Source organism: Felis catus, chromosome C1 (genome assembly GCF_018350175.1).
Source record: "Felis catus isolate Fca126 chromosome C1, F.catus_Fca126_mat1.0, whole genome shotgun sequence".
Classification (NCBI taxonomy): Eukaryota; Metazoa; Chordata; class Mammalia; order Carnivora; family Felidae; genus Felis; species Felis catus.
The window spans coordinates 118,343,494-118,362,238 of NC_058375.1; the positions used below are offsets into that span (position 1 = coordinate 118,343,494).

The 18,745-nt window shown below is 35.6% G+C and overlaps 1 protein-coding gene across 14 annotated transcripts in view; it reads right to left on the reverse strand.

Annotated features, from left to right (window-relative positions):
- PTPN4 (protein tyrosine phosphatase non-receptor type 4) overlaps positions 1-18,745 on the reverse strand; it is a 226,082-nt gene that overhangs the window by 87,980 nt on the left and 119,357 nt on the right. For all 14 annotated transcript variants that reach the window (XM_045033652.1, XM_011285247.4, XM_045033660.1 and 11 more), the window contains 2 exons: positions 17,402-17,489; positions 1,476-1,564 (listed from right to left, as the gene is read on the reverse strand). In XM_045033652.1, the coding sequence (XP_044889587.1) occupies positions 1,476-1,564; positions 17,402-17,489 (177 nt within the window). The remainder of the gene's footprint in view (positions 1-1,475; positions 1,565-17,401; positions 17,490-18,745) is intronic.

Here is an 18,745-nt window from a genome sequence, read left to right on the forward strand (position 1 = left end):
TTTAATCAGATTGTCTTCTTACTACTGAGTTATTAAAGTTCTTTATATATTCTTGATAGGTCCTTTATCAAATATATATTTTACAAAAGACTGTGTCTTGTTCTTTCATCTTCTTTAGAGTCTCTTTTGAAGAGCAAAGTCTTTAATTTTCATGATGTTCATCAATTTTTATATTTTATGCTTCGTATGGTTTTGTGACCCATCTAGGAAATTTATTGTTATTATTTAAACAAAGTTGTGGCAATTTTCTAAAATAACTGCTTCTGTTACTTATCATATTTCTATTAAAGTGTTATTAAAGTGACTAGTTACAAAAACCTATTAAATAAAAATCACAGATAGTTAAAAATCAGGACCAAATCTTTTAAAAGATGTAAAGAGAAACAGAGTAATACAATGTATTTCTTATGTATTTGTTTCTTCTGCTAAAGAAAATCATTACATTTATTTTAAAGAACTGCAGATGCTCATATAATGCATAAGAGATATGGTCGAAGTGATTTTTATGATTTTCAACTTATCCCCTTAAAGGGAAGAGGCAGATCCTACTTCTTTTTCCTCGTTCTGGGATACAGAGGGTGAGTCATCCTGGACAATGAGGACAACATGCTAAGGGCAGCAGAGCAGTAAAACTGAAGAAACAGGAGTTTTAAACCCCATGGAGCCACCATACTTTCCTAGCGCCAATTTAAACCACGTAATAGCAGATCATAGATGCAGCAACCACACCCATGCTCCAACCGATAAAATGGGACCTCACTTAATGCACTTAGAGGAAATACTGTAACGTGAAGCAATCATGGAGTGGGTGCCTGGCTGGCTCAGTCATTAGAACATGCAACTCTTGATTTCGGGTTTGTGAGTCTGAGTCCCACGCTGGGTGTAGAAATTACTTAAAAATAAAACTTCTAATGGGGGTCTGGGTGGCTCAGTTGGTTGAGAGTCCAACATGGGCTCAGGTCATAACTTTGCCATTCACGAGTTCGAGCCCTGCATCGGGCTCTGTGCTGACAGCTCAGAGCCTGGAGACTGCTTCAGATCCTGTGTGTGTCTCTCTCTCTGCCCCTCCCCCACTCATGCTCTTGTTTGTCTCTCTCTCTCAAAAAAAAAAAAAAAGATAAAACATTAAAAATTTTTTTTGAAAAACTTAAAAAAAATGAAAAAATAATAAGGCAATCAGCATGGTGCAAGACACAGAGTAAACATGACAGTATTAGCTACTATACTATAGGACAAATTTAAGAGATTCTCCAAGAGAAAAATTCATGAAGCAGTATTCTTTATAAATATTGCCTTGTCTGGATTAAGCAAGTTTTAAAATAAATAATTTAATTATTTTGGTAGTCTCTAGTAGATTTCAAGTAGGATAAGATGCATGACAACATTAATATACTTCAACAACCACTTTCTTTAATATGAATTATTATATTTGGTAATATAATGGTAAAAGCAAAAATATTGATGGAAGTTCTTACCATGGAAAGGTATTCATTCGTACCCTGTTCTTATAAATCAGAATTCCTCCTGACATCACTCCAATCATAATTTCATTGTTACTTTGATCCTTCAAAAAAAGAAAATGACAAATCTAAAATATTGGACTTTTCTTGTTAAATATATATTTTAAAAATAGGATAAGGATTTTTTTAACACAATGTAACATATTTGAAGGCAGCACATAATTGCATAATATTTACAAACCCACACAGTAATTTTTACCTCACAAAGATAAAGAACATACTTCAATCAAACTTAAATGTTAGAATATTAAAATTCATTATCTACAGTAAAAATGATCTCAGGATTCCCCACAGTGTATAACTGGAATTGACTCTCTGAGACAGGGAATCAAAGGCCTTCTCACCCTGTAGAACGATGAAGTAGGATCTATTCTTTCATTTCTAAATTATACTAACCTAATTGCTGTGTAAATACATGTCAGAATTGCAAAATTAAAGAAAATATGGAAGAATTCAGAGTTTAGTGAAGTGTAACCTATAAAAAAACAAGATTTCCAATATAATGATAAATCCTATAACTAATGTAATACAGAAAAAAAATCATGGCAGTAGAGAAGGGAACAACTGTTGGAGAATTTGAATGACTATGGAGAAGAAAATTTGAACTGTGCTTTGAGGAAAGGAAGGGTTTTCATGATAACTCATCCAACTTGAATAGCTAATCTGTACTACTGAGAAAATGTTGAATTAATTTCTCAGATGCGAATCAACCTTGAAATAGTGTTGCTAGTTGACTTGAAACATCCTATAGGCAAGCTAATGCTTTTAGCATTTAGCAACAATGCTTTACCCCCTACCATTCATATATACTCAGAAGACAGAACTAATTAATGAAATTATAATCAAGATTTTATAATTGTGCCCCTAGAAAAAAAAATCCTTTAAAATGTAGTTTCAATAACTTCTAATTAAATAAAAAATCTTACTAACTTCTGTGACAGGAAAATAAATACCAATGGCCAAAGTAACACAACACTGAGTACTGTATGACCAACCTGTTTAGCAATAACCAGCATTATTGTACACTGTTAGGATTCTTAAATCATTTTTTAAAAAATATCAATTAGAAGTTTGGGCCAAGATGGCAGACGTAATATATGTTCCTATTGCTCCTTCTGCTCCCACTCTCATACCACAGAAGATACATAAAAACAATCCGCCTGAACGTACATAATCAACAGACCAGACATTTTGAGAAATTTGCAAAGACATAAAGAGGAGAAAATCAGATTTTAGGAGAGAAAAAAATTATAGAAGACCACAGCTTGAATTAAACACAGAAAAGAAAGTTCTGTATGGAGGCAGAAAGAAGGTATAGTCAACAGATACAATTTCACAGACGACAGATGAAGGAAATAAAGGGAGCCCTCAAAGGAAATAAAGGAAATAAGGGAGCCCTCAAAGGAAATAAAGGGAGCCCTGTCAGGATGATCAGGTAGAGAACAGCTAAGGTATTTAGCTCCTACCAACTCTAGAATCCTGCCCTGTCTGGACTGAATTATGGGACAAGGAAGTATGTGCAGCTTATCTAAAATACCAAGTATGGATACTGGGGACAGAAATTAGAGCAATCCTCAGAATGGATGGAGAACCTCAAACTGAGAAAGGCAAACTATAGGCATGTGTTTTGCAGCAATATTTTCCTTCTCTCCTCCACCATCACCTAAAGCAGGCCATAATAAAGAGAACGCTGACAAGCAAGTGGACTAAGAATCACAAATGCAAAAGGAAGTACAAACCAATGATCACCAAGCACTAGAGAAGAACCAATACATTAAAGAGATATACCAAACTCAACAAATAGATAAATCAATCAAGCTGCTATGCTGGCAGAAAAACATGTTTAAAAACAAAAAAGCAAAACATGTTCAGGCTCTCTAGGAACTCAAGTTCTTAAATTATAGCTATCTAGATATGAAATGGCAATTCCCAAGGTGATGCCAGGAGCAAGATAAAAAAAAAAAAGAAGTGTTATGTCCTTAATGGACACAAATGCTACTAATTCCGATGTACAGGAAAATGCATGAAGACCACCTTATTTTAAAATATCTTTGTGTTTCTTTTTACCACTTACTACTACCTATATTATGCTATAAATTATGTTATTTAATCTATTTATTTTTTACTCTTCTTCAGTAGAACCCAAGTAGCAAAGCATAGGGCCTATGTTTTTTCCACTATTGGGTTCTTAGGTGTGTAGAAAAGTGTCTTGTAGAGTTAACCCATGAACAACACAAGTTTGAACTGTGTGGGTCCACTTATATGCAGACTTTTTTTTCAATATAGATTTGTAAAATTTTATAGATTTGCAACAATTTCAAAAAACTTGCAGACAAATCCTGTGGCCTAGAAATATAAAAAAAAAATTTTTTTTAAGTTAGGTATGCCATGACTACATAAAATAAATGTAGATCCTACTCTGTTTTATTGTTTATTACCATAAAATAACACAATTTTTTATATATATATATATATATATATATACACATATATATGCATTTTAAATTTATTTATTTAAGAGAGAGAGAGAGAGAGAGAGAACAAACACATGTGGGGAAGGGGTCGGAGAGAGAGAATCCCAAGCAGGCTCTGCACTGTCAGTGCAGAGCCCAACGTGAGGCTCAATCTCAAGATCATGACTTGAGCCAAAACCAAGTCAGATACTTAAGCAACTGAGCTACCCAGGTGCCCCAATACACACAAATATATTATAAAAAGTTAGGATGTATCAAAACTTCTGCACACTTACAGACCATACAAGGCATCATTCACAGTCAAGAGAAATGTAAACATTTGTATGAAATCATAACTGCATAACATTTCCTGTAGTACATACTGTATCACTGTAATAATTTCACAGTCACCTCCTGTTGCTGTCGCGGTAAGCTCAGGTGTTGCCAAGCATCGGCTTAAAATATGGTGTGACACTAACCATCTCTGCATGTGCGGTTTGGTCTCTCCAGTAAACTCTATCTAGCAGCAAAAGTGATTTCTCACAGATCTTGCTTATTTTTCAACGTGTTTAGTGTAATACCATAAACTTCCAGTAACATCATGGGACCCATAAAAAGTGCTACTTAGTGATGCTGGAAGTGTTCCCAAGAAGCAAAGAAAATCATGACATTATAAGAAAAAAGCTGAATTGCTTAATAGACTGAGGTCTGCAATTGTGGCTGCCTACTGTTTCAAGATAAATGAATCCAGCATGAGTACCACTGTAAAAAAGGAAAAGGAAATTCATGAAGCCATTGCTGCAACTATACTAGCATGCACAACAACCTAGTACTTGGTGCAAAATGTACCTTTTCATCTCTTATTGAAAATGTAGCTTTTTTGTGGGTAATGGACCGCTATAAGAAAGGTATGTCTCTATCTATAAACTCTAATATGATGTGAGAAAAAGCAAAGTCATTATATGACAACGTAAAGCAAAAAGAAGGTGTAGGATCTAAACCTGAAGGATTTAATGCCAGAAAAGGATGGTCTGATAATTTTAGAAAGAAGTTTGGCTTTAACAATGACAAGAAAACAGGAAAAGCAGTCTCTGCTGAGGAGTCAGGAGACACGTTCCCAGGTGCCATTCAGAAAATCACTGAGGAGAAAGGGTATCTGCCTGAACATGTTTTCAATGCAGGTAAAAGTGCTGCATCCGGGGAAAGAAAATGCTATAAAGGACATTTATTAGTAAGGCAAAGAAGCAAGCCTGTGGATTTAAAGCAGGAAAGGCTAGGTCACCTCTGCTTTGCGCAAACGCAGTTGAGTTTATGATCAAAACTGCTTATCCCAAACTGCTAACGCTCCACCTCTGAAGGGAAAAAATGAACACCATCTGCCAGTCTTTTGGTTTTACAAGAAGGCCTGGACAATGACAACTCTTTTTCTGGATTGGTTCCATTAATGTTTTCTCCTTGAATTCCAGAAGTACTTTGCCTGTAAGGGACTACCTTTTGAAGTTCTTTTGATACTGGACAATGCCCCTGGCCATCCAGAACCCCATGAGTTCAACAGCAACAATGTCAAAATATTCTGCTTGCTCCCAAACACAGTATCTCTAATTCAGCCTCCAGATCAGGGGGGTCCTTAAGGTCCTTAAGGTCCTTAAAGGCTCACTGCATACAGTCTCTATGGAAAGGACTGTCCACGGTATAGGAAGGAGCCCTGATAAAGAAAACATCATGCAAGTTTGGAAGGATCTTGAGGATGTCATTGTTATTACAGAAAAGGCCATGAAAGCCATCAAGCTCGAAACAATAAATTCCTGGGGGAGAAAACTGTGTCCAGATAACTTTACAGGACTTATGACAGAGCCAGTCAAGAAAATCATGAGACGGATTAAAGATGGAGGGTGAAAGGTTTCATGATACAGACCTATCAAGAAACTCAAGAGCACCACACCACAGGATTAACAAGGTGACTTGATAGAGGTGAGTGCTCCCAAAATTAGTGCTAGATGATGAGGAAGAAGTGGAAGAAGCAGTGAAGCAAGAAGTGGAAGAAGCAGTGCAGCAATGAACTGACAATGGACAACCTAGCAGCAGAGTTAACTATTGGAGACTGCTTTTGACTTTTCTTTTGCAACATGGGCCCTTCTATGATAGGAGCACTGCAACTAAAGCAGACAGTGGAGGAACTGGTAACCGTACAGAAATTTTATTAGAGAAGTTAAAGAGCAAAAAAGCCTGGTAGAAATTAGAATGCATTTCCATAAAGTTACACCGAGTGTGCCTACCTCTCCTGCCCACTTCCACCTTCCCCACTTTTTACACCTCTGCTCACCTCTCAGATTGTAAGACCAACCCCATTTCTTCTTCCTCCACAGCCGACTCACTGTGAAGACGAGGATGAAGACCTTATGACAATCTACCACTCTACGAACTGCAAATAATCATCATGCTATTCGGGTTATAAACTTATCTGTTGTGAATGTGTGTGAGTATCTTTGTGCAGAAATCTGACCATATGGGAAAAACTGTATGAAACATTTCTGTGCCATTATCATCAGCAATGTCTAAGTATTCGCCTGGAGAACATCATGTGCAAGACTCATATGGAAGTGGATAGCCTATCCTTATACAGGAATGAGGTCTGTGATATTTAATATAAAATTAATAATGTGTTATTTGCTTAGTGTTTTATAATTCTGCTTTCAAAGAATTACATTACTGTGCAGTATGCCTCTTTGTCTCCTAATTGGAGAAACTGTATAACTAGCCTACCATCATTGGTAAGTCCTTTTTAAAAAAATTAACAATGCTTCCGATATTGTATCAGGACTATGAGTGCAATATTGTAGGCCATAAATATTTTATAATGATTCATTCATTGGTACATAGCATTCATACCGCTGCTTCTCCATTATCAATGTATGAATCGTTACTCCTGTAAATAAATATGAATTTCTTTTTCACATTAACTTTTCGTTTTTGATGTCTAGTGTTAGTAATACATTTAATATCTACAGTGTTTTGTGTAATAGAAGACAATATTGATGTAGGTACTGACAGACCATTCATCTTGTATATAGACGATGTACACTGATCAATACAGTAGAGTCCTGTAAATGTATTTTTTCTTCCCGATGATTTTCTTGGTAACATTTTCTTTTCTCTAGTTTACTTTATTGTAAGAATGTAGTATATAATACATATAACATAAAAAATACATGTTAATCAACTATGTTATCAGTAAGGCTTTGGGTCAACAGTTGTCGATTAGTAAAGTTTTGGGGGAATCAGAAATTACATGAAGATTTTGGACTGTACTGGGGGGATAAAGGTTGGTGCCCCTAACCCCTGCACTGTACAAGCGTCAACTGTACTCATTTGTCAAATGTTAAACGAATGGATCTCTATCACCGGTAGGAAGAGGTCTTAACTGTTTAGCTTGGCACTGTAGGCCTTTAAACAACCATCCCATCCCACTTTATCTCTCCCTTCTAACTAGAAAAAACTGTTTCTCATTAAGCCAGTTCTGTGATGTTTTGTGTACCCATAATTACATATTTCTTTAAGGTGATTCTCACGCCTTCTTCGTGTTTCTCTAATAAATCAAACCAAAGTCTAGATCAAGTTCATATTTTTTTAAGATTTTGTGCATTTTTAATTAAAAAAATTTTTTTAATGTTTATTCATTTTTGAGACAGAGCGTGAGTGGGGGAGGGGCAGAGAGAGGGAGACACAGAATCCAAAGCAGGCTCCAGGCTCTGAGCTGTCAGCTGAGAGTCCAACTCAGGGCTTGAACCCAGGAACTAGGAGATCATGACCTGAGGTTAAGTCTGGTGCTTAACTGCCTAAGCCACCCAGGCACCCCTTGAGTCCATCTTCTCTGTGAAAATTCATTAGCCCACATGAACAAGTTTCTCACCCAGGGACAGAACTCCAGACCCCCCTTCTAACCAGATCCCAGCCTACCTGACATGCATGTCCAAAAGAGTAGTCACTAAACGCATGCAACTATTTAAATGGAAATTCATTAAACTGACATAAAATTAAAACTTCACTTCCTCAATCACACTAACCACTTTTTGAGTGACAGCACAGGTCTAGAACATTTCTTGCATTTCAGGGAGTTCTTCTGGAGATAGCTGCAAGACCAGAGCTGTCCAACAGAAATACAGTACAAGCCACACGTCTAATTTATGTAATTACACATAATGGGTGGCTTAGTTGGTTAAGCATCCAACTGTGGCTCAGGTCATGATCTCATGGCTCGTGAGTTCGAGTCCTCCGTCAGCCTCTGTGCTGACAGCCCTGAGCCTGGAGCCTGCTTCAGATTCTGTGTCTCCTCTCTCTCCCTTGCTCATGCTCTTTCTCTCTCAAAAAATAAACATTAAAAAAAAATTATCCCAGTAAATAAATAAAAACAAAAGACTTAAGATAAGACTTAAGAATTAAGTGCAGCCTCCAATGAATTAACGGATCCAGGCACTGAACATCAATGGCTACTAACATTAAAAACAGAAGTGAAAACCAGACATTATGTGCCTCCTGATAAAATCACACAAAAAAGGGATCAATCCTTACTCTGAACATGCCCCTTAATCAAGCTGCCAATCTGCAAGTAATACACAGAAAGCAGAACACGTTGAGTTACACCATTAATATGTGATCAGTACAGTCCAGACCATGACAAATTAAAGGTGAAATGGCCCAGTTCTTTAACATGAAAATTTTAACAGAGATTAACAGAGATTTAAAGTGATCTAGTTAAAATAAACAAACAGCAAGGCCAAGTTGTAGTATCTATGAAGGCACACTTGGGTGATAAAACCATAAAAAAATACAATGTAGGAAGGGGCTATTATCGTGACAGGGCACAAAGAAGGTTTCTGGAATGGATGGCTAACATCTACTTCTTGACTTGGGGGCAGCTGCCGATGTTCCCTGAAATACAGTACAGAGTTGTGTATCTGTTTTGTAACAGGCCAAAAAATAACAATGTAAATGGTTGAGATTTAGGATGAATATGAATATTCTAATATTTTTGACCCATACCTCAACCTATCATTATTCCATGACCTGTAGTGGTCTTCCCTCCTTTCCTTTGGAGAATACTGTTCTAAACACAAACTGCACAGCTAAGACTACCTAATGTTCTAGCCTGTCTACTGTCACAGGTTAAGAGTAAAGTAACTCAATCCCACTAAAATTTTATATTATGGGTGGGGGAAACAATAATTTTAAGTGGTGTAGGGTAGCTATGAAAATAATTTTAATTATTTGTAATTATTAAAATATTTCAAACAAATATAGAAATACCAGGAAGTCAAACAGCATCCCTCACCTTCTCTGCCTCATTCCCCAGGGATAGCCACTATTAATATTTTATGTTTATAAAAAATATAAATACATATTTTATATAACTACACAATGTCTTTAATCAACAAAAAATATGATATCTTATTCTGTAAATTATTTACTGCTGCATATTATTCCAAAGCATGGATTTATCACAATTTCTTAACCATTTCTGTTCATTTATTGTTTCTAATTTTTTATTACAAATAGTGCTGTAATAAAAATTCTTGAACACACTATTTAAAACAGTTATATAAATATTCTACAGGATAGAATCTGAGAAATGGAAATGATTGAAGATTATATGAATATCTGCACTCCAAAAGCGTTATAACAAGTTATACTTCAGCAATGTTTCAAAATGTCCACTTTGCATACTCTTACCAATAATGGATATTTTTAATCCTTTGAATTTTTGCAAATCTTATGAAATTGGTTTCTCCTTGTTATTTTCATGGTTATATTTTATTTTTTTAGATTTTTTTAAAGTTTATTTATCATTTTTATTAGTAACCTCTACAGCAAATGTGGGGTTCAAACTCATGACCTCAATACCAAGAGCCACATGTTCTACTGAGCCAGCCAGGCGCCCCTCAGAATTCTATTTTAGAGGATTAGAAAAAGCAAGCAATTTTTCATAATATCAATCATTTGTATTTCTCCTGTTAAGTGCTCATCTTTTTCCTATATTTCTAATTACATGTCCATAAAAAATTAATCCTTAGAATATGAAATAAGAATACAAAATAAGAATATTATGAATAAAATATGGATATTAAAAATTTCTGTAATGTATGTTGAAATTATGTTCTCTTTTAACCTTTAGCTTTATGTTTTCCCCATATATGATTAAAATGTTTATGTTTATATGTTTTTCAACGTTTATTTATTTTTGGGACAGAGAGAGACAGAGCATGAACGGGGGAGGGGCAGAGAGAGAGGGAGACACAGAATCGGAAACAGGCTCCAGGCTCCGAGCCATCAGCCCAGAGCCCGACGCGGGGCTCGAACTCACAGACCGCGAGATCGTGACCTGGCCGAAGTCGGACGCTTAACCGACTGCGCCACCCAGGCGCCCCTATGTTTATATGTTTTTAATGTAGTTAGGCATAATATACATTCACTAATCCAAAAACAAAAGTTTGTGTGCCTTACGTAGGCTCAATAGTGTAGGCAAACTCAAATTATTCAGTGAAAATGAACACAGGTAGTTATCTACTGATCCTTTCATAAAGATGTCTGATACACCACACACACACACACACACACACACACACACACACACACACACACACACAAGCTATGTCTAGACAAGATGTGATGAGTGAAAGCACACAGCAGAATTATGGAAAGTCGCTGGGTGATCTGAATACTCTAGGGGGAGACAGATGAAGTCATATATACTGCTCCACTCTGACGGAAGAAACTCTTTTCTCTGTTTCAAGAGATTACATTTTTAAATTATTTGATTATTCTAACCAATCTGTCATAAAGTTTTCAAATGCATGTAAGTTAAAAACAGTGTTTTAGAAGAAGCTATAAATTCGTTCTTCAATATAGAAATAGACATCGTATGGCTAAATTACTTAGTATCTCTGTGTCTCACTTTCCTCATCTGTGAAGAAATTATAATACTCCTACCTCACTGGGACACTGTAAGGATTAAATGAGATTAATATACATAAAGTCTTAAGAAGGTGTTGGACACTTAGTAAATGCTATTTAGGTGCTATTATTATTACTTGTGTCCTGTATGGCAAAAACCTCTCAAAATTACTGTCCTCGTATTCCTTCTTGTATACTCTATAATCAGCCTAGGCCATCAAAATACCCCCAAACTGTTCTTACAAGGTCACTGATGACTTCCACATGTCTAATCCAGTTCTCATCTGACTCCTAATTTGTTTCTCTTCAAAGACACACACGTGTCTGAAAGACAGGCTTTCTATCTATATGGTTGCTTCCTCCTGGTTCTTCTTCATCTCTCCAACCTCTGAAGTGTTCCAGCTCTGAGGACCTTTCTCTTCAGTATTTACTAGATTTCTCCGAGCGCTCTCATTTCATGGCTTTGAATATTAACTATGAGCTGACAATTCCCAATGTCTGTCTTTAGTCCAGACCTCTCTTCTGAACTCAGTCCTATACACTGAATTGCCTACCCTCCTTCGTGTGGATGTGTAAAAAGTCTTCTAAAATTTGACTGTTGTGAGACTAATTCTTGACCCACCCTTCCAACCTCTTCTCCCTGGTCTTTCCCATCTTTCTGAATAGTTACATCATCTGTCTAGCTGTTCAGACCAAAAACTTTGGAATCATTCCTGAATCCTTTTTCTCTCACATCCTATAGCCAATACATCAGTAAATGCTGTCACTTCCATATTCAAAATATATACAGAATCTGATTACTTTTCACCACCCAACTGCTACAACCACCATTATTTCTCACCTTGATCATGGTAAGAGTCTAGCTGGTCTCTTAGTGCCTTATAGAATACTCTCAAATGGCAGCCATTGTTATCTTTTCAAAATGTAAATCACACCAAGACTTTTATCTCCTCAAACTGTCTACTGGTCTTGCTTAGAATTAAAAGTTGTAGTGTTTAAAATGTCTTATAAAACCTTAGTCCACCTTAAACTAATCAATACTCTTCTTTCCTACCTTATACTGCACCAGCCATAATGGTCTCTCTGCTGTTCCCTGAACTTCCAAGCAACCTATTTCATGGTTTCCATTGATGTCTCCTCTCCCCTAGATATGTATCTGCATAACACCTTCAAATCTGTTGATAGTCTCAGTGAGGCCTTCCCTGATACCACACTTTGTCGGTCTCACTCCCCTTTCTCAAGTAATTTTCCTCCACAGCATCTATTACTATCTGATATGTTTTTAAAGAAAAATTAAGTATAATGTACATATATTAAAACGTATAGGGGCATGTGGGTGGCACAGTTGGTTGAGAATCTGGCTCTTGATTTCCACTCAGGTCATGATCCCAGGGTCATGCAATAGAGCCCTGTGTTGGGGTCTGAGCTGAGCATGGAAACTGATTAGGATTCTCTCTCTCACTCCCTCTGCCCCTCTCCCTGCTCACGCTCTCTCTCTCTAAAATAAAAACGTTAACATTTAAAAAATAAATAAAATGTACAAATCTTACATGCGCAACTCAAAATTTTACATATATACCTACACATACATATATATATATGTCTGTGTAACCAACACAAAGATACATATTTTCAAAATCCAAGAAGGCTCCCTCATGAGCCTCCCAGCTAATAAAACCCTTCCACAGGTGATTGCTATTCTATTTGCCTATTACTGTAAACTTTACTTCCATGGAATACCTACTATGTATTCTGATATACTCAATTATTTGTTTATAGTCTGTCTTGCCCACCAGAATGCAAGCGTCATGAGGGTTGGGGTTTTTTTTTTACCTGCTTTACTCAGTGCTGTATCCACAGTGTCTATAAACAGGACTTGGAACATAGAAGGTGCTCAATAAATATTCATTGAATGAATGAATAATCAAAATAGCATCATTAAGCTTTCCTTTCCTTTGGAACGCTGAAGGGCAAAAGTTATTTTTCATTAGAATTATCTTCATTATTATTACAAATACCTATGGAAATAAGATACTGACAACAAGCCTAAAACTTGAACTGTTTTAGGGTTAATTTAGAGCATCCTCTACTTAACTGAAATCCTAAAGCCAAACTTTCTGTGATTACTTTTACATTTAGGTAACAAGGTTATGCAATACAGAGTTTACATTACACTGACATCCTTATAAAACAGAGATTGAACTGGAAGACCCATGGCATAGGTATCTTATAACTCTATTATGTTCTTTTATTCTATTCTCACAGTTTAATAAACACTGAACAGTTTTCATTAGAAAAGATAATAGGTGTTTGCTGAGCCCTCAAACCATTCATTTAACAAATTAAGACAGTTTAATTACACTAGCAATTACTCCTGAGATAGTGCTTTTATAACATTTTAAGAGGTCAGAAATTCTTCACAAAAACGTAAATTTAGCTCCCAAAATGTTCCTTGGAATTAATATCATATGTTCAAATTGTATTTTAAAGATTACTTTCATATCATTATTTCATCAACTGATCCTAACCAAAAATTTGGGGGTAACCAATCCTTATTCTTTGTAGGTAAGAATCTGAGAATAAAGCACAGAGTGCTGGGTGGAAATAATGACTGCATTTGCATCCACTGTTTATTTAGAAGTGTATTTCTTGATTTCCAAATGTTCAGAAGATTTTTAAAGTTTCCTTTTGTTTTTCAAAAATTATATTGTGTATTTGAAAATCATACATACTGTGGATTTGCTAGATGCGATATTCTACATAAATCAATTAAGTCAAGTTTGCTGACTGCATTGTTAGTCTAAAAATCAGCAAGATAAAGATTTTAGCTATCTCTTCTATCAGTGATCGAGTAAGGATTATTATAACTTATCACTTTCTTTTGCTCCAAAGAATGGGGAAAAACATCTGCAAATCACATACCCATCAAAAAAGTGTATCTAGAATATATAGAGAGTTCTTTAAAAAAAAAAGGGGGGGGGATAAGAAAAGAAACAAATAATGGGCAAAATATTTGAAGAGCTTATTCATCAAAGAGGATATGATGCTCAACATCATTAGTCAACAGAGATACAAAGTAAATACATTCTGAGATGAAACACATCTATTAGAAAAGCTTGAAAAAAACAAAACAAAACGGACAATGCCAAAAAAGGATGTGAACTGGAACTTGCACAATATTGCGAGTAAGGATACAAAGTTGTTCAGTCACTTTGGAAAACAGTTTGGCAGTTTCATGTAAAGCTAAATACACACTTACCATATGACCCAGCCATCCCACTCTGGGGTTTTTACCCTACAGAAATGAGAACTTAAATCCACACAAAAAAACTGGAAATGATTTTTCTGCAGTGGTCTATTAATAAAAAAAAAAAAAAAAAAAAACAACCACAAACAATCCAGATGTTCTTCCATGGGTGAATAAACAAACAACAACAAAAAAAAGGAATGAACTATTGAAATACACAATAACTTGGATAAATCTCAAATGCATTACTGTAAAAAGCCAGTCTCAGAAGGCTACATAATATAGGATTCCATTTGTAAGACATTTTGGAAAAGACAAAAATTTAGAGTCAGAAAATAGAACCAGTTGCCAGGGATTAGGGGGAAGTGTAAAATTAGATTACAAAGGAGCAGCATGAACAAAAGTTTATGGGATAATGGATTATCTTTATTCTGATTGTGGTAGTGGTTACGTAAATCTATACATATGTTAAAACTGACACAACTGAACACATACACACACCCCTAAAAAAAAAAAATCCATTTACCATATTATTTTAAAACACAAACTATGTCCCTGCTCCCTTACCTCGAATCTTTTTTTCTCTTTCTATCTTGAAGTTCTCAGTCATTCTTTAATTTTCTACAGTTCCCTTTTCCCTTACTCATATAATCTCCTGGACACATAAAATGTTCTTATTTTCTTAAGCATGTCATGTTCTCTTGATTTCAGGTCTTTACTCATGGCGATGGTCTACAGTGAAAACCACTCTCTTGGTTAATTCTTATTCATTCTTCTGGCTTCGGTAATTTACCGAAAAAAAATTTTTTTTTCGGTAAATTACTTCTTATAATAAACCTTCCCTAACCTTTGCTCCCAGGCTGGATTAGATGTTTGATCACATAGTCCCATATCATTCTGGACTTTCCCCTTCTTATCTTCACATTTTTGTCAACGCATGACCCATTTCTTTCTTCCCCACCATCCTGTGAACTCCATGACATAACTGATGTTTTGCTAAGTACCCCTTAGCACCAACACTGTGTAAGGCACCTAAAAGACCCACAACAATGAGTACTCTAAGACTTATTTGTGCTTTACAGATTGCTATAAATAACTTGTTCTACTCTCTGATTTTTTCAATCTACATTTCAAAGGCAGATAGAAAACATCTTACCTCTTTTTTTCAAAATAAAATATTATTTCAAACAATAATATTTTTGTTTGTGATATTCAATTAGGTATTCCCTTTATGTATCCTCTCTCCTCTATTTTTTTGTCATTTTTATTCAGGATGCTGTAAAATTCCCCTCCACGTTCACTGGACATCTGCACATTTTCTTAAGTTCTCAGTATCCACACACAACCAAAACACCCTTTCCTGGCGTTTTCTGTCAGTACAAATTAGGTTTCTAAATAACTCTGACCACTTAAAATTTAATTTAATCTGGCACTCTACACTTATGACTTTCTTAGAGTTTTACAATCTAATAATTTAAATAACAACAGAACTCCTACCCTAATCAAATCAATAAATACCAATATGGTTAGTTATGCATGAGATCCAGCATGTCACTTAAATTAAAAAAAGAAAGTCTCATATCCTTTGTATTTCATCGACAGCAGTCAGTGATAGCAGGCATCAGGGTACACTACCTTTAGAAAACTGCTAAGGACTAACATGACGGAATTTAGTGATCTTTTTATTGTTAACCATAGTTTAGTTTACATATGTGAAGGAAGTTCCATTAGTATTAAACCTTATGATAAAAACCAAAATCTAGCTGCACAAATATTGACAACTATGTTACATTTGGAGAATCAGGTTAAAAAATAACCCACAAACAGAGATGGGCGGGGAGGGGGGGGTGATGGGGGGGAGAAAAACATTTTAAAGAAAACAAAAAGTTCAAGAGAGCCTTACTTAGGCATTTTAAATGGAATCAAACAAATAGATTTCCAAGTTACAAACACTCAGAACTAGCAGATCTAGTCATGTGAGGAAAGCAAATCTTTGTCTTTTTTAAATTTTTTTTTCAACGTTTATTTATTTTTTTGGGACAGAGAGATACAGAGCATGAACGGGCGAGGGGCAGAGAGAGAGAGGGAGACACAGAATCAGAAACAGGCTCCAGGCTCCGAGCCATCAGCCCAGAGCCCGACGCGGGGCTCGAACTCACGGACTGCGAGATCGTGACCTGGCGAAGTCAGACGCTTAACCGACTGCGCCACCCAGGCGCCCCAAATCTTTGTTTTTTTTTAAAGGAGAGACTGACATAAGCTTTGTGAAATACAAGAACACTCCTCTTCCAGAAGAACATAGCCAGGTGAGGCCCTGAACAATAAAACCATTACATGGAACAGAACTTTGAGGGTGTATATTATAAAATAAATTCAAAATAATTATCTAAGGAAAACGTAACTCCCTTTCAGACTGCTATCCTTATTCGGATTCCTAATTTATCTCAAGAGAATATAAAACCTATCACCAACTCAAACAATGATTACCTATAATTCCACTTTTCATTTGTTATGTAGAAAAGCTGTACTCCAAGTACTTCTAAAGGAACATAACTTCATGATAAAACCATGAGAAAGAATTTAGATAGAGACATACTAATTAAGGACAGCAACTCACAAACATGCTTACAGCAGGGTTCTGGAAGCAGAAAAGTTTGACACCATTAAAAAGTTGTTACAGACTGATGTACAGAAGAAGCCAAAGACTGTAAATTCCATCTTTTATTAATAAAGGGATTTGTCACAGGGGAGAAAGACAACCAAAATATGTTAACATACTTCATTTTGTGCTTTATAAATATAAATTTATAATGATGCCACTAAATGAGTAAACAAGTGAAGTAACACAAGCCTCAGTGAGGTGAAAGTATCTTTGTAACACTGAATATGAATGCAAAAATCCCTACTTTTCCTGCTTTTATTTTGGAAAATAAAAAGCCTAAAGGTACTATCTCTTATGGTCTGCAAAATTATCTTTACAAAAATTATCTTCATAACATAAAAACCTAAAAATAACACAAAATACCCACTTCAACCATTCTTCTCCTCAGGTATTAAATCTTAAGGGATTCTGAAAATACTTACACTCAGAGGAAATTTTCAGTGCAACTATGCTGTCAGCACTCACTAGTTACTCCATTGGTTGCCTAATCCTACTAGGCATTAAATAAAAACTCTGATATAGAGTAAATGAAGCCTAACTCAACAACATCACATTAGTTCTCTTCACTTACCCTTGCATAGTGGAATTCAACTCCATAGAGTTCTAAGGTACGTGCTGTGTTCAGATAATTAAATTCTGCTTCTGCAGGAGATAAGCCTCTGTAAAGACAGTGTAGTAAAAATTATACCAATCACAAATATGGCCAAACTGGAAAAAAAAAACCTATTTAACTAGAAAAATTTCAGCATTCTAGTTAAATCTTTTATAATACATCATGCATGACTACTCCTCTTAGTTGTATACAGTAATATCTAACTTATCTGGAAAGTAAATTTTCATTAACACAAATCATTATTTTGTAGAATATTTCATTTTCCAGAAATACAAGAATGCACTAGGGGATGTGGAGAAAAGGAACCCTTGTGCACTGTTAGTGAGAATGTAAACTGATGCAGCCACTACGGTAAACAGTACGGCGATTCCTCAAAAAATTAAAAATACAAATACCACATTAAAGGGGTCTCTTTGAGTAGGGGAAAAAAACACCAAAAGCAACAAAGTCTAGAAAGAAACAGAGAACGTCAACATCACCAGAAACACTAACTTTACAAGTAACACAATGGCACCAAATCTATCAATATCTATCAATAATCACTCTGAATGTATGTGGACTAAATGTCCCAATCTATCAACATAGGGTATCAGAATGGATGAAAAACAATATCCATCTATATGCTGCCTTCTTATAAGAGACACATTTTAGAGCTAAGACACCTGCAGATCGAAAAGTGAGGGGATGGAGAACTATCAATCATACTAATGGATGTCAAAAGAAAGCCAGGGTAGCCATACTTATAATATAATTATATTATTTTTAATATAATTTTAATTATATTAATTTTAATCTAAGTATATATAATAAATAAAATTATATTTAATATAATATATATTTTATAATTATATATCATGTCTAATATAATATCTATTAGTTATAATATATATTTTATTATTTTGAGAGAGAGAGAGAGAGTGTGCGCACGTGTGTGCATGAGCAGGGGACAGAAGCAGAGGGAGAGAAAGAGAATCTTAAGCAGGTTTCACGCCAAGCACAGATCCCAATGTGGGGCTTGATGCCATGACTGGGAGATCATGACCTGAGTCAAAATCAAGACTCGGACACTTAACCAACTGGGCCACCCAGGCACCCTGTGAGAAACGAGATTTTAAACTGAAGACTGTAACAAGAGATGAAGAAGGGCATTACATCATAATGAAGGGGTCTCTCCATCAAGAAGAACAATTGTAAAAATTTATGCCCCCAACTTGAGAGCCCCCAAATATGTAAATCAATTAATCACAAACATAAAGAAACTCACTGATAATAATACAATAATAGTATGGGCCTTCAATACCC